Source organism: Carya illinoinensis, chromosome 4 (genome assembly GCF_018687715.1).
Source record: "Carya illinoinensis cultivar Pawnee chromosome 4, C.illinoinensisPawnee_v1, whole genome shotgun sequence".
Classification (NCBI taxonomy): Eukaryota; Viridiplantae; Streptophyta; class Magnoliopsida; order Fagales; family Juglandaceae; genus Carya; species Carya illinoinensis.
The window spans coordinates 4,285,791-4,301,351 of NC_056755.1; the positions used below are offsets into that span (position 1 = coordinate 4,285,791).

The 15,561-nt window shown below is 33.4% G+C and overlaps 1 protein-coding gene and 1 pseudogene across 1 annotated transcript; one reads left to right on the forward strand and one right to left on the reverse strand.

Moving 5' to 3' along the window:
* Nucleotides 1-6,507: 6,507 nt before the first annotated feature.
* LOC122307317 (glutamine synthetase cytosolic isozyme 1) lies at nucleotides 6,508-10,686 on the forward strand. The gene is made up of 12 exons (XM_043120127.1): nucleotides 6,508-6,706; nucleotides 7,967-8,006; nucleotides 8,101-8,204; nucleotides 8,310-8,358; nucleotides 8,479-8,585; nucleotides 8,678-8,765; nucleotides 8,962-9,090; nucleotides 9,178-9,252; nucleotides 9,350-9,403; nucleotides 9,538-9,575; nucleotides 9,695-9,854; nucleotides 10,265-10,686. Exons 1-12 carry the CDS (start codon nucleotides 6,633-6,635, stop codon nucleotides 10,415-10,417), a joined length of 1,071 nt encoding a protein of 356 aa, XP_042976061.1. The 5' UTR covers nucleotides 6,508-6,632; the 3' UTR covers nucleotides 10,418-10,686.
* Nucleotides 10,687-11,024: 338 nt separating this feature from the next.
* Nucleotides 11,025-14,673, reverse strand: LOC122307318 (annotated as a pseudogene).
* Between the last annotated feature and the right edge of the window lie 888 nt (nucleotides 14,674-15,561).

The window sequence follows — 15,561 nt, forward strand, 5'->3', positions numbered from 1 at the left end:
GATGTTAATTTTAATTATTTATGTTATATTTTTAATTGTTTTCGTCTGGAAAGAATGAGACTGGTTTTAATGAATGGATCTGATACATAGAATATTTAATTAGATTATTTATTTTATCACGTAGTATGTACTACTGACCATTATTGCTAGGCATTCGTTTTTTTTTTAAAAAAAAAAGAATTATGTTTTAATTATTTTTTGAATTTTTTGATTTATTTTTTTATACTCTTAAATATGTTTTAAAAATAAAAAAATTCAAAACATCATTAAAACGTAAAAAATAAAAAATCTGGAGACAAATTCGAAATCCACGTTCGGTGAATTTAATATTTCTGGAGCAAAAACATTGGTTTGGGACGTCGTAGATACGTAGTCGGGAACGTTTTCGGTAGAATATGTAGGCTCGTCGGTAATGCAGACAAGTACTGCTTGTACTTAACCGCCCAGTCAACCATCTTGTAATTATTATCCAGCTGCTAACGTTGTTGATTACAGTGATACCACAGATGCGCAAAGACTGCCAACGCTGCACCAGATGCCATCCAATCGGCCTGAGACAATTCGGATGATAAAAATAAGTAAAAGTGGGAGGAGAAATGATATTTGCAGTCGTAATTGTATAAATAGTATATAGTTATTTTGAAAAAAATAAATTAATATAAGATTTATATGAAAAAAAATTAATTTTTTAATCGTAAATCTTACTCTTTTTTAAAGCAATTACGCGATGTTTACAATTTCATAATTGTATATAACATTACTTAAGTAAAAGATACTGTCACGACATGGCACACAATGGCTTATTAAAAAAATTTTAAAAATATATATTTAAAATAAAATAACACCCAAATATATAAAAGTACGAAGAATATAAAAATTCTAATATTTTCTCTATTTTTTAATATTTATATATATTTTAATAAATCACGTGATGTTATACCAAGACCATAAAATAAATGATATAAATTAGAAACAAAATAAATAAATAGTTTATCCATGTGTACCTATAAATAATGAGCCCCGAAAATGGAGGCTTTAGTTGATATATTTTAGGTTGCATTTGAATGTTAAACTGAATTGAATTTTTTATGAATGATAGTAAGTTGAGTAGATAGAATGAGTTATGTGAGCCTCATTTAAAATGAGTTAAAATGTATTTAAATGTTAAGATGAGTTTAATACTATTTATAAAAAATTAAAAAAGATTATGGATCTCATATATAAATATGTGTTGAGTTGAAAAGGGTTATGAGTCTTATGTGTAACTGTAAATAAGTTTTAAATTAAAATAAATTTAATAATTTGAGAGTTTAGTATTTAGATATTAGATTCAGTTTAAGATTCGACGAACTGGGTTGATTTTGACTGAGTGTTGCAATCAAACAAAACCTAAAAAAAATTAAAATGTTAAATACAAATTACTGCTAATTTCGTATTAAAAAGATTATGTCCCTATCGGTTTCTGTCACATATAATTCATATCTCTAAATCTTGTGTGTTTGGCATTTGAGCTCCATTATCTATAATATAGTTGTTTATAGAGATCAATATTAATTATTGTTCTTGATTCTTCCAAATATATCTACAAAAGCTTTGTAATATATATATATATATATACACGCTATGCGTTTTCTTTTTATCCCCCTGCCTTCTTAACGTGATAGAGACATACAAGGTAGTCTGTAGATATAGTACTCTCGACGAAATTCCTTCGCAACTAACGGGACATCACTTGACGATGAAGGCTAGGATGCACTCAAAATCGATCAAGGCATTAATTTCAATAAACATATTTGTGAATATATTTTTTCGCAACAAAAAGTTTTATTTCTGGTCGCAAAATTATGATCATGAGTTGTTAAAAGATTCACATTTTCTTTATCAAAAAAATAAAAAATAAAAAATCACATTTTGATAGTCTGTCTATCTCTCTCTCTCATAAAAGATGTCTAGAATCGAATACAGCCTCCCCAATACCCATTAGAAGATGATAATAAAACTGTCACCAAGAGCTTAATTAAATAGTGATACTATATATAATTATGGGTTGGGCAAATACAACACTCATTTTAAAAAATAATAGAATCTATTTTAAAAGATTTAATTTTTTAAAGTTGATTATATATTTATTTATTTTTTAAATGAATATATAGTATTTACATACTCTATGACTGCAAATATTATTTAACAAATAATTAATTGCTTATAATAAGTAATGTGATTAGCTAATTGACATAGATCCATCTAGAATGTAGTGAATCGATTATATATATAATATAATATAATATTATTCAAACACATATAAAACATATATAGCAACTAACGATGACCACTCACAATGCAAATAAGATATAATGGTCAATCTATACCTTATCCTTTGAATACATATAACCCCAGCTATCCCATATGTTATTTTCTTATCGTCCTTTCGTAAATTCATAGAAGATAACGTTATAGCTAGCTTTTCCTGTGACCTTTGTGGTTCTAATTTATCACAAAGAAATAAAAACAAAAGCAAAAACAATGTTGCATGCCATCAGCTATTAGAGAAATTCTACATGAATGCGTGCTTTACACTATACATCTTCATCTAATTAATTAACACATAATTATCATTTTCGTTATTCTATTTTAATGCTTTAATATATATATATATATATATATATGTGAGTTTAGATAGAATGTTAAAAATAACAAATCATATGTTGGTTAGATAGATTTATGTGGTGTAAGGCTTTTATGTTGTATTTTTGGTTTGGTTTTGATAATAAGAATCTCTCTTCTTATCTCATTTCATCTTATATTATCACAATATCTAAACACAATAAATACAAATATTTTTCAATTTCAAATCTTTAATTTTTTTATCTAATCATTACAAGTTTTCTAAATTTTTAAACAAAAAAAAAATTCAACTTTTTAGAATCTCGAAACATATATAATATTAAAAAATTATATTATAATAATATTTTAACTTTATAATATTTTTATTCAAAATATTCTATCTCCTTTATTAAAATTTTTATAAAATATTTAAATTCAAATTATTTTATTATTATTTACAGATTATTTCATCTCATTTCACTATCTAGATTTGAAATAATAACTTAATATTATAGTGACTAACCAAATTTAGATAGTTAATTGCTGTGGCCAGGACATGATATAACTTATAAATTGTGGTTGCTCAATATTATTATGGAATGACCAAAAATTAATATCCCATGCATGCCTGCCTACTCCCATAATCCCCGAATTTCTCCACCTAGACGGCTACTTTTGACCAAATGCCCGACGTAAATGAAAAGCTATATCGATAATTTGGTTGGACCAAAATATTTAAAGAATTTTTTGGTAATTTTTGCTAATTTTTAACAACCACTAGTGGCCTGATTTTGGAGACAGTGGAATTAAAATAGATGCAAAGTAGCCATGTGGCAGCCTCAGCCTCCTCTTTTGGCCAAAAAGTCAAGTCCTACCGGCCTTTTGATTGGACAGATGGTATGACATTCTTTGCCAAAGTGGATGGACTTTCATTATTTTTTGGGTCAAGGCGGAACTTCTACGATAACAGGTGGAAAAAAAAAAGCATTAAATTAAACAAAAAAGAAGGAAGAAAGATTGATAGAGAAGACTCAGAAGAGGAAGGGGAATCCTAGTCAGTTCTTTTTTTTTTTTTTTTTTGTTGGAGTGAAATCTTCGTTGGATGCAATTGTCTCAAGATTTTTTTAATACAAATCCGAAGTAGTTTTGGTGAGTATTAAATAATGCATAATTATTACATAATTCTAATATACCTTATTAATGTATTTATTTTTTACTTAAAAAAATATTATTTTAAGTTGATTATCATAAAAATTCCCAACATAGAATAGAAAAGATAAGGAATATATAAAAATTAGTATTCGAATAAAGAATGGAAGGCAAGATGATTGCGTATAAGAGTGGGTGGATGGGTATCGTTTTCTCCCTAAATCTATCCACAAAATCTCAACGAGTAATTATTAGGTCAACATTTTATCACCCCCCCAAGTCCCAGACTCACACGATGAGGCCTCGTCGGTTGAGGTTTCACTTTATGTTATTCTATCACCTCGAAGCTCAGGCATTTTACCTTTTTATTTTTTATTTACTCTAACTAAAAAAAAAAAATCATTCAGGTTGAAATAGTCTTTTTTTTTTTTAAAAAAAAAAAAGAAAAAATAATAAAAAAGAAAAAGAACCCCCAAACAGACATTTTACCATTTTATTTTTAATTTACACACTAATTAAAAAAAAAAATCAGGTAAAGCCGTTTTGGATTGTTACTACTTTTTTTTTCTTATAATTATAGTGATTTTAAAATAAGAGAAGAGTTATATATATTTACAGTTTTATTTATAAGACTCATTTTATTAATTTTTTTAAAAAAATTTAAATTTTAAATTTTAAATTTCATGATTTTTAGTTTATTAATAATTAACATGTGAAAAAATCAATTTTTTATAATTTTTTTTAAATATATTGAGCATTTTCCTTGAAATAAATATCAAAGCTGTTAGTAATTTCGATGAAGACTTCTAAAATTCTAAGAATCTAGAAGATCTCAATTCAATAAGAAAGGGCTATTGTATTATTAGTCTGACAAAAAAACACTCTGGTCATTTTTATTTTTATTCAAAAATATTTATACCGGATGTGTTAGCTCCCATAAAATTGGATCGTTTAATGAAAACAATTAAAACAACATAAATATTTTTGTTTGTTTGTCAAGCATTCATTTTATAAAGAGTGTTTTTTTAAAAAAAAAAAATTTGAGTTAGTGGGCACGTTAAATCTTCCAACTAAATATTATAAATGAAATGTATAAAAATAATAAAATATATAAGAAAAAAATATATTTATCATCTATTTTTTATTATTTTTTCATCATTTCATGATATGAAATTAAATGATAAATATATAAATAAAATATAAAAATAATATCTAATTATTAAATACACATCATAATAAAAATATAATGAAAATTAAAATAACGAGGAACATTATTCTTCATATAAATAAAAACTTTTGTAGTGCGAATTATTATTATTTTTTATAAAATTAGGGGAAAAAAAAAAACATATTATGGGATGAACTAGCTGGTTGGGAATTTCCAGATGACGGTGGGTCCAACCTAATGGCAATGGGAACTCAACCTGTGTCGTTTTCCACTAGTTTTCTACGGCACGACACGACACGTTTGGCAGCAAAAAAAGAACGAGGTCATCCTTACCTACCTACGATGCAGGTCTCCCAACCACTATTTTTCCTTCCAATAGCAGTTTTTTTTTTTTTTTTTTTTTTTTTTTTTTTTTTTTTTTTAATTTTTAATTTTTCCTACATTTTTTTTTTCTCTAATCACGTTCATTCATAATAAAAGTCATAAAAATAAAAACCCATGATCAGATTGCGACATAGATAAGAAATTAGAAAGGTGGATATAGCTGAAGTTTGTTTAAAAAATTAGAGTACATTTCAAAGTATTTATTAAACAGTTGCGGCTCATTGCATCTCTAAGCATACAAATCAATTTTAAAACCGGTGATTTATTTTTTTATATTTTTGAACTTCTTAGACTTTTGAAGGCTTTGCGAGTAAATATGAGATGGATTGATATATATATATATTTAATAAATGAGTGCGGGTTTTAAATAGAAATTTTTAATTTGAAGAATCAGGTCATATGCCATCAGGCAATCAAGCTCTTGACTCTCTTAATTTGAATAGGTTTTGATGATTTTTCTTGCTATTACAAAGATGATATGTCTCTAAACTAGTAGCCTGGTAGAGCTTGCAATTGTACTTTAAATAATATTAATTAGCAATTAATTCCGGTATAAGCATTTAAATAATTTTCTTGTTTACTCATTCATCTTTCATTATTAGGTATGAAACTTTATAAATTAAATCAAATATGAAACCCTTCCATATCCATTTTATTTAGCTTTTTATATTTTTGGGCAATACTAAAAAGTTAATAAATATTATGAGATTTATTTTATGTATTTATTTATTTTTTTATAGCATAATTACAAAAGCGAAAATGAAAAAGGAGTTGTGGTTGGTAAAAGTAAGTTTTTAAAATTTTTATTTACAAAGAAAGAAAAAGGAAAAAAACAGCCGGTAAGGTGGAGACGGAAACCACGGAGAAGATTCCATCCACAGGGCAAAGCAACCTTTTTTGAAAAGCTACTCCAAACATAACCTAAAATAATAATATCACATTCAATGTTACAAATTATTATTTGAAGTTTTCTTTAAGAGTATTGTTACGTACAGTTATTTTTATATATTTTTTTGTACATTTCACTAATATAATTGGCTGGATTAATTTTTTTTTAATATACAACTAATCATATCACTGAAATACATAAAAAAATTCGTAAAAATGACTGCACATAAAATTTTCCTTACTTTAATATGCCTCATAAGATCTGACTATTTTATTTTTTATTTTCATTATATACAAACAAAGTTTGATATTTCCAACACAGCCTCCCACCATATAACCCAACAAACCCTGCTCTGTTCATAACTCCGTATTCATTCATTCAAAACTGAGATTTATTTGGAAGTCTCTGCATTTCTTGCTCTCTTGCTTTTTTCTGGATATGGCGCTACTCTCAGATCTCATCAACCTTAACCTCTCAGACACCACTAAGAAGGTCATAGCTGAGTACATATGGTGAGCCCCTCTTTACCTTCTCCTATTCTTCCTCTTCTGTTTTCTGGACGTATTTTTACGTGTAAGTATTTGTTTGTATGTATGTTTGGTATGTTTGCTACTGGGCATGCTAATGACAAGGGCTTACTTTGCTTTTTGTGTATTCTTCCTTGTGATCGGCCACAGAGGCTATGAAATCTCTTTTTTGTTGGGTTTATATCTTTTATATTTTCTTTCTAGTTACTGAGGGGATGGTGAAAAAGAAAAGGTAATATCATATCTGAATACTCTGATACCACAAGTTTCTTCGTGCTGTATCAGTATTTTTTGTTTTTGAATCACCCTGCCCCTGTGATACTCTTCTCTTGATCAGTATGTTCTGTTTTGATATAATCTCTCTTTTAACTTTTACTATTCTATGGAGTTGCTCTTCCTGTGTTCTTTAGGCTTAAGTCTCTTTGAAAAAAATTCCATTTAAAGATTTTTTTTTTACTGTTTAGCGACTGGTTGTAAGATTTACTTTTTTTCTGTTTACCCCTTTTTTTCTAACGCCCTTTTTTGGTTGTTTGCTGAGAAAATGTTATGTTGGAGTCTTACATGTTATATGTTGTTACGGAGTTGTCAAAAATTGGGAAGCTGGCTTTAAATGAAAAAATCTAGTTGTAAGCACAATTGTGTACTAATATGTGCATCAATTTATTGTGATTGGACAAAAAGTAGATTTTATTGAAAACATTGCTAATTTAAAATTTAAGTACGAAGGAATCAGTATTGGTACGCAGATTAATACGCGACTTTACCTGTATGTAGCAAAACTTGCTTTAAATATGCCCTATACTTCCCTTTCTCCAGACCCGAAAAGGAAAAAAGAAAGCATGGCCGGAAAGTTGTATCAGGCCAATTCATGTCGCACTGTTTTATCATTCTTAGTATTCCAACATTTCACAATCAAGACGGATAGTTAGTATCATTTTTCCTTTTCTGAAGTCTCACATTTCATCCCTTCTAGTTCTTGCTATTTGTACGAATCGTGGAGTTTTCTTGGGGATTTCAGAGTTAATAATGGTAACGAGGGATGTGCCCTCTTTTAGTTTTTCTTTTTCGTCTTCAGACGGTATTTGTGTTGTCTTCTATTAAAATTTCATTGTTAATTCGTTGTTCTGCTTGTAATTTGTGTTTTAACTCAAATTTACTTGGACTTTTAGTGCTTTGCCTTATTGGTTCTTTTTGATTCTGTGCTTGAGATTAATTTTCTTTGGTTTTCTCTAATTCTTTGAACAGGATTGGTGGATCTGGTATGGACCTCAGAAGCAAAGCAAGGGTAATGTTTATACTCCTAAAAATAATATCAAACCTTGTTGTTATTCTTCTTTCTTTTTACTAATTTGTTCAAATGTACTTTTGGATACACAAAGACCCTTCCAGGACCTGTTAGTGATCCTTCAAAGCTTCCCAAGTGGAACTATGATGGTTCCAGTACGGGTCAAGCTCCCGGTGAAGATAGTGAAGTGATCTTATAGTAAGATTTTTGTTTTTTTTTCACCATTACTAGAGCGTACCCTACTTGTGGTCATTCTTAATGTTTGGGCCTTTCTTTTTCACTTATTTATGTTTATATTTCCAGTCCTCAGGCAATTTTCAGGGATCCATTCAGGGGAGGCAACAATATTCTAGTGAGTTTTTCTTATGTACTATATACACTGCATGTGTGTGTGTATCATCTGATAACATTTATTGCTACCCCTTATTTGTATATCACATTTTATGTCTATTTTCTGTGTTGATCGACCTAGGTCATCTGTGATGCTTACACTCCAGCGGGAGAACCAATTCCAACAAACAAGAGACATCATGCTGCTAAGATATTTAGCCATCCTGACGTTGCTGCTGAAGAAACCTGGTAACTTCCATCTCATCTCATGTTAAAATTGTTTTGAGTACCATGTTTAACGTGTCTTTTAACCATGTGACTGTACTTGTAATGAAAATCAGGTATGGTATTGAGCAGGAGTACACGCTGTTGCAGAAAGATGTCAAATGGCCTCTTGGATGGCCTGTTGGTGGTTATCCTGGCCCTCAGGTAATTGAAATTTTTAATTATACAGCTTTCATCGTTTTTCACCCATGTCTGTTGTTTTTCCCTGTGAATTTTAAAATATGATTTTATGACCCTCACTGCCAAAAATTTTGTTCCATTTTCATTATTAAAGAATGTTTTTGTGAATTAATCACCTATAGCTGCTGTGTGATAGCAAATTTTTATTGTTGCCCAACAGGGACCATACTACTGTGGTATTGGTGCTGACAAAGCCTGGGGCCGTGATATAGTTGATGCTCATTACAAGGCTTGCCTATATGCAGGCATCAACATCAGTGGCATCAATGGAGAAGTGATGCCAGGCCAGGTGATATAACAAATTTGATGCTATCTCTTTTTCGTGTTCTATACCTTCTCATCATGTTTCAATCTTTAACTTGTTCATATTATGTAGTGGGAATTCCAAGTTGGTCCTTCTGTTGGAATCTCTGCTGGGGATGAGTTGTGGGCTGCTCGTTACATTTTGGAGGTAATTTTACATACTCAAATTGAGAAGATAATGTTACCATTGTCTACTGCGAAATACAAGTTGTCTTAATTTTTTCTCAATCCCTTCGTCTGGACAGAGGATTACTGAAATTGCTGGGGTGGTGCTCTCCTTTGATCCCAAGCCAATTCAGGTAAGAATTATTCTTCACCTCGTTTTTCTTTTAATCTTGTTTTTGCTGTAACCACCATTACCTTTATTTTTCTGTTTAATTCTCGCATTTATTATGATTATTGATTGACATATTGGATCCCCTGGTCGCATTAGGGTGATTGGAATGGAGCTGGGGCTCATACAAACTACAGGTAATTTAAGTCATTTGTAACATATGTTATTATACAATATGGGGGACAATTCTCTAGTGTAAGTGAGCTTGAAGCTAAGAATCTCTCCTTTCACATAAACGTTTTTGGTATTTTTTCAGCACCAAGTCCATGAGAAATGATGGAGGCTTTGAGGTCATAAAGAAAGCAATTGGAAAGCTTGGGCTGAGGCACAAAGAGCACATTGCTGCATACGGGGAAGGCAATGAGCGTCGTCTCACTGGTCGACACGAAACAGCTGACATCAACACTTTCTTATGGGTAAAAAATTACGACTGACCAGGATGGACAGTTACTCATTACTGCATAAACTTTTCTCATGAGTGCCTAGGTTCTGCATAGTTACTAAGTACTTACTACCTGTTGTTTGGAAATATATAATAGTGATAATTGGCCGTGATTATTGGCTCTGTTCAATGAACTATTTTAAGTTAAAATGAACATTTAGGCTGAATTAGAAAAATCTTAATACCAAAAACTATTCATTTCATCTGTTGCAATTTGAGTATTTTTGCTCAAACGAATATCATATCTTGTGAACTTTCCATGCTGCTCCAACAGTTGCTACAGATTGATATGATTAGAGTAGCATCGTTTGGTTCACAATATTAAAATTGTTCTATTGATACAAAACACGCGAATCTATTTACTTACATTTGACTGGTGTACAGGGCGTTGCCAACCGTGGGGCTTCCATCCGAGTTGGCAGGGACACAGAAAATGCAGGCAAAGGCTATTTTGAGGACAGGAGGCCTGCGTCTAACATGGATCCATATGTGGTCACTTCAATGATCGCAGAGACCACCCTCCTGTGGAAGCCTTGAGTACCTGGGCTACACACGCCATTGGTATATTGTTGACATCTCCGTGAGATGAGGAATGAAATGCGTTTCTTTATGATTCTAAGATGTACTTTCCATTAGAGTAGTACTGTCCTGTTATTTTCTGCATAATTTGCCCCTGTATACGGGGATGTAAGGTGAGCTTATTGCTTCCTTCATGAATCTCCCTCGTGTTAAATAATGGGTTTTGTATCAATAACAAAACGAAAGGGTTGATCTCCATTATTGAAATAGTTATATTGGTATCTTTATTGCCCTTCTCCTTGTAAATTTATGAGAAGCGCATGGTTATATGTAGTTACTTTATTCCATGCTCTATACACTATTATTTGACGCTTGAACACTCAAATTGTCGGGAACAATCCTTTTCTTTTTCTTTTTCCTCTGCAAAGCTACCCTTATTCCCTCTCTACACCTCACCAAGACCAAAAACACATTCTGGACACCACGTAGATAGATACAAGGACTTAGCTGCACTTGTTCGCTGATCTAATGCCACAAGTGGGGATAATAATTGCAAAATTAGGGGTCAAATAGAAGGTTTAATTCTCCCCAAGACTGCGTTGTGTAGATTGATCAAAAACTCGTGTAGGAAAACTTCAGCATATTTTCATGGTTGGGCCAATGCAATGGGGCCAGGGGATCGGAAGGATCCCAAGTTTTACATCCGAAAAGTAACAGAAAAACTCACATTACGAGGAAACAAACAGAACATAACTACCTAAAATTTTTATTCAAAGTAGAAGCTTCGGCCAAACAGGGCCTTTATGAGCCATGATCTTGGATGCCTGGGTAGTCATATAGAAATTTTCTACAGCTGTCCCAAATGGAGCCTAAACTCATATTGTGACTGAAGTCAGGCTTCAAGGGAGCTGTTGCTCTCTCTCATCCATGCGCAGAGGTTTGGCAACACTGTCCGGATCCTGGATCGAATTGCCTCAAGTGAATCATTGGGGAAACTCAGCCCTGCCACCTCAGACAGAGCTCGAATAGTCTTCCAATCATCCCTAACATCACCAACAGTTGGAACTGCAGGCAAGATTTGTTGAGTGCACCCTTCTGTATTTTCATATGGCCGTTCCCTCTCACTGCCGCGGGAAGAATGACGTTGGCATGATATACGGTCCAGTTCCTGTGATGACCTTGACATAACCACAAAGGCATCAGCCGGAACCTTTTCTAATTCCACATCATCAGCGCCCATCAAATACACAAGTTTGAATGATACAATGCTTTTTCAGATTCGGGCACAAATTCAAGGTCAATTGCTGCAGCTTGGGCTGCATTAAGAAGCAATACATTGAAACCATTCCAATCAGGTCTGACAACGTTGGCACGTTTTGCAATGGTGAAATAGCAGAAAAAATGGCATCCATGTCCTTCCTCTCAAAAAGACCTGCACCAACACTGATCACAGGGTTTTTGGCATTCACTAGAGCAGAGGAAAACGGGTAGCGGACCCTCAGCGATTTCAGCAAGTGTTTTGAGGGTCTGCCAAGATGTTGGTGATCATGGTTGAAATCAGCTGCAGGGCCCATGTAACCCCAACCTTAGTTTGGGTTGCACAGACTGCCTTTTGGATTCTAGCATTTACCATGGCAGCTTCGACCCAAGGCTGGCAATATTACTATGAGAAACATTATATAACTAAATCCAGACATATACATATAAAAACAAGATTTACTAGCGTCTGCAACAAAAACGCACTACTCATCCACTGATTCACAATCTCAATACATTAAAAAAATAAAATTAAATTAAATTAAAAAAAAGAAGAAGATATAAAGGTCGCAGTTCACCCCACAATCGAAGTAATAGGAAACTGGGACTGGAGATGCTGAATAATGGAGTAAAGGAGAAAGAGAACAAGAAGGGGGAAGGGTGCACAGATGTAATTCCCTAACAAAGAACACCTTTGGAACCTCACATGAATAGCAAACAAATGGACGCTGATACTTTGGACAATGTGATGGATTAATTTAGAAGAAGTTTTAGTTAAGGAAGCATTAGTTAGGACCATGTGTCCCCTACCCGAAGAATTGACTACATCAGAAACTTACCTGGGTATCGACCGAGAGGAACACATCTGGTTTTTCAAGACCAGCAATGCTACTTCTCATCAGATGTCTTGATTGCAGATTAACATCAGCTGATACTATTCACAACTGGGATCCACTATGAAGAAGTGGATTTCTTTATGTGGATCCTAGTTGTGCCTTTTTTTTCCCAAGATGACTGCATGAAAGAATATATAAATCATTTTTCATCTATCACATTTCCATAAAGCTCGCTCGTCGTAAGTTTTTCAACATAAGTTCCAAATTCCTCTCCGCTGCCATGACCTAACATGCCAAGATCCTGGAACCCAGCAATCTCTGTTGGACAATTTCACATTGTTTTGAAAAACAAAAGTTAAAAAGAGAAGTTCTCAAGGTTATGTTGAATTTGAAATATATTATATGTTAATATGCTCCAGTACCATGTGTCAAAACCCAATCAATATTTCCACCAAAGCAACAAACAAAACAGTGATCACGCACATGTGGACTCACAAATTAGAAAGATCAAAATGAAGCTTCTGTCCTGTAATTGATCTGCACTTCTCTAGGGCTCTTTCATTACATTAAAGCATGAGAACTAAGGTAAATCCCAGAAAACAAAATGCACCTCAAGAGAAACCCAAAAGGATTGCTAACAGTACACCCTTGGAAGAATCTCTAAGCACACCCAAAAAAAAAAAAACTGAATTCCGGAATCACTAATACAAGGCCAAAAATAGAACTTTCTTTTAAAATAATAGGGCATGATGATCTTGAAACAGATATTAAAAAGATTGGAGAACTAGCATTGAAATTTGAAATTAACAGAATTTACATAATCTTAGTAATGTATCGTGGGGCAGAATTCTTAGTGGAAATCAAGCTCTCTCTAATTGTCAATTGAAAGGTACCAATTACCTTCCAATCCCAGGGCAAGTTGAATCATACCTTGCTTCCCATTCTTTTGGGGATTGGAAGCGCCATATGGCATTCCGTGAAAGAGGAGAAAAGTTTTTTGCGGGCAGTCAAATGATCAGCTCTATGGTTAAAATATAAGAAATCCCTGATTCTGGCCCTATATACTGGATGCACCGAGTCACAGTCTTACCAGAGGACCAAGATTCTTATCCACCACTGATCTCTGAGAACCGACCACGATCGGATCCAAATGGCCCATAGATTGATCCTGGAGATCACATTCTCCACCCTAGAGCGTTCTTTGCCACTGGGGTATCAGTTACTTTTCATCCCTAAAAATCAAACACACTGATGAACATCATCCAAAAAAATGAATTACTCGGCACTTGCAACAAACCCAGAACCAAATTATAGCATTAAACCGTTCATTATGAAATTTACCATGGACGACAATTTAGAAATGGGTTGCGACGTAAGTTGGAAGCCAAATGATTGCTGTTATGATGAAGACTGATTGGGTTACAAAAACGAAGTAAATCAACAAATAAAAGTGATGGTTCAGCTGGATCAAATCCACCGAATCTTTGTTAGGTCCGAGCGGGCACTAGCCCGTTATCCTTCCACTGCCAGGAGCGGGAGGTAGTCGCTGCTCTGTGAAACCAGCCTCACATGCCAGTGTCCCATCACTTTTGTGCCCCTACTCAGGTTACAGGCTCGCGTTGCCAAGCCCGGCAAATCATACAGCCTCTGCGTGGCTATATAAAGTTTGGAACTTTCTTGCTTTTCATCGATGTGGTATTTTAGTTTTGAATACAAAGGCTCGTTGTGTTGAATGGTCAACACCAACACCTAACTACACTAGTACAAAATAGCACCATTTATCACATAACTACAGCTATCGCAAACCTATTTCACCTTTTAGTAATGATTTCATTCATACAGAAACAAGTTTTATGTGCACTCAGATTGTGTCCTCTGAGAGCTAGGAATGTGATGGAGACAGACAGACACCCAGCGACACCTAATTCCAAAGTTGTTGCCTTTTTCATTCCTCCATCAGCTTCTTCAAAACTTTCATTATGATTTAATTGTGTATCGCATGTAGTTCAACAGATATCCATCCTCCTCTTCTTCATCCGGTACTACTTCTTCGGTTGCATTAATATAACGGGATTTGGGCCCTCTTTTCAATCCTTACCATCTTCCATTGCGTCGCACAAACAGACCGAAACAATTTGATTGAAAGTATCAGAAAATCCAAAATTAGGAATTGGTTCAAATTATCTTCTTTACACATCTCAATAGAGGGCCAAAAAAACCAAAAAAACAAAAAACAAAAGAAGCTATAAAGAGATATACAAAACTTAAATCTACAAAACCAACTTGAAGTAGTAATTTGATTATAAAATTATTTTTATTATAAAATTAATATAACATATTATATAAAGTCGTGTTAATATATAAATTTATTTTTATAGAATCTCACGGTGATTATATAAACATTTAATATTAAAAGTTAAAAGTTGTAATAAACTCATCTATACTATATTAAAATAAATATTTAATATTTAAAATAATTAAATTCAAAATGTGACGGGAGAGAAATGGGATAAGGAAGTGACCCAATTGGCGAGGGTGGTGGCTAGACAAAAGCTTGGAAGTGTTCAGCTTCAATTCACGTGAGATGCAAACGTCGTAGCTTCAATTTGCCGCTTCTCTTAACTACCTCTTGCTCAACGGGATATAACCGTTCGATCCCTTCATGCTTAATAAATCACCAGAGATCGAAAGAAAGAGCGGATTCCCGCCTTGAACTCTCCATTTCGAACTGCAACAAAGATCGACAAGGAAGAGAGAGCCTCCGTAACAAACATGCCAATGCATTAAGAGCCTTCGAACCTCCCAACTGATTTCCCTTCCTTCAAACCAAGCTCTGGAAACCATGTCGATCCCAATTCTCGAGGTCTGTAAGAAGAGGAAGCGAAGGCCAAAGCTTTACGGCTTTCACACGTTCGGCGACCCTGGTTGCCCCATCCACTCCAAGGGCGCCTTCTGCAACAATATCCGGGTTTTCCTTCAAGAATGCGGACAGCTTCATGACGTCGTTGTCAAAGGAATGCCCGCTTGGTGTACCCTCCTTGTGCACGACACCAGGAAATTCCTTGTCCC

Bases quoted from the DNA above. Each gene is read 5' to 3' on its own strand.
- LOC122307317 (XM_043120127.1), top strand. From the start codon at position 6,633: ATGGCGCTACTCTCAGATCTCATCAACCTTAACCTCTCAGACACCACT. The intron at 8,359-8,478 runs GTGAGTTTTTCT...TGATCGACCTAG, and splicing joins GGGGAGGCAACAATATTCTA to GTCATCTGTGATGCTTACAC. The intron at 9,576-9,694 runs GTAATTTAAGTC...GTATTTTTTCAG, and splicing joins GGGGCTCATACAAACTACAG to CACCAAGTCCATGAGAAATG.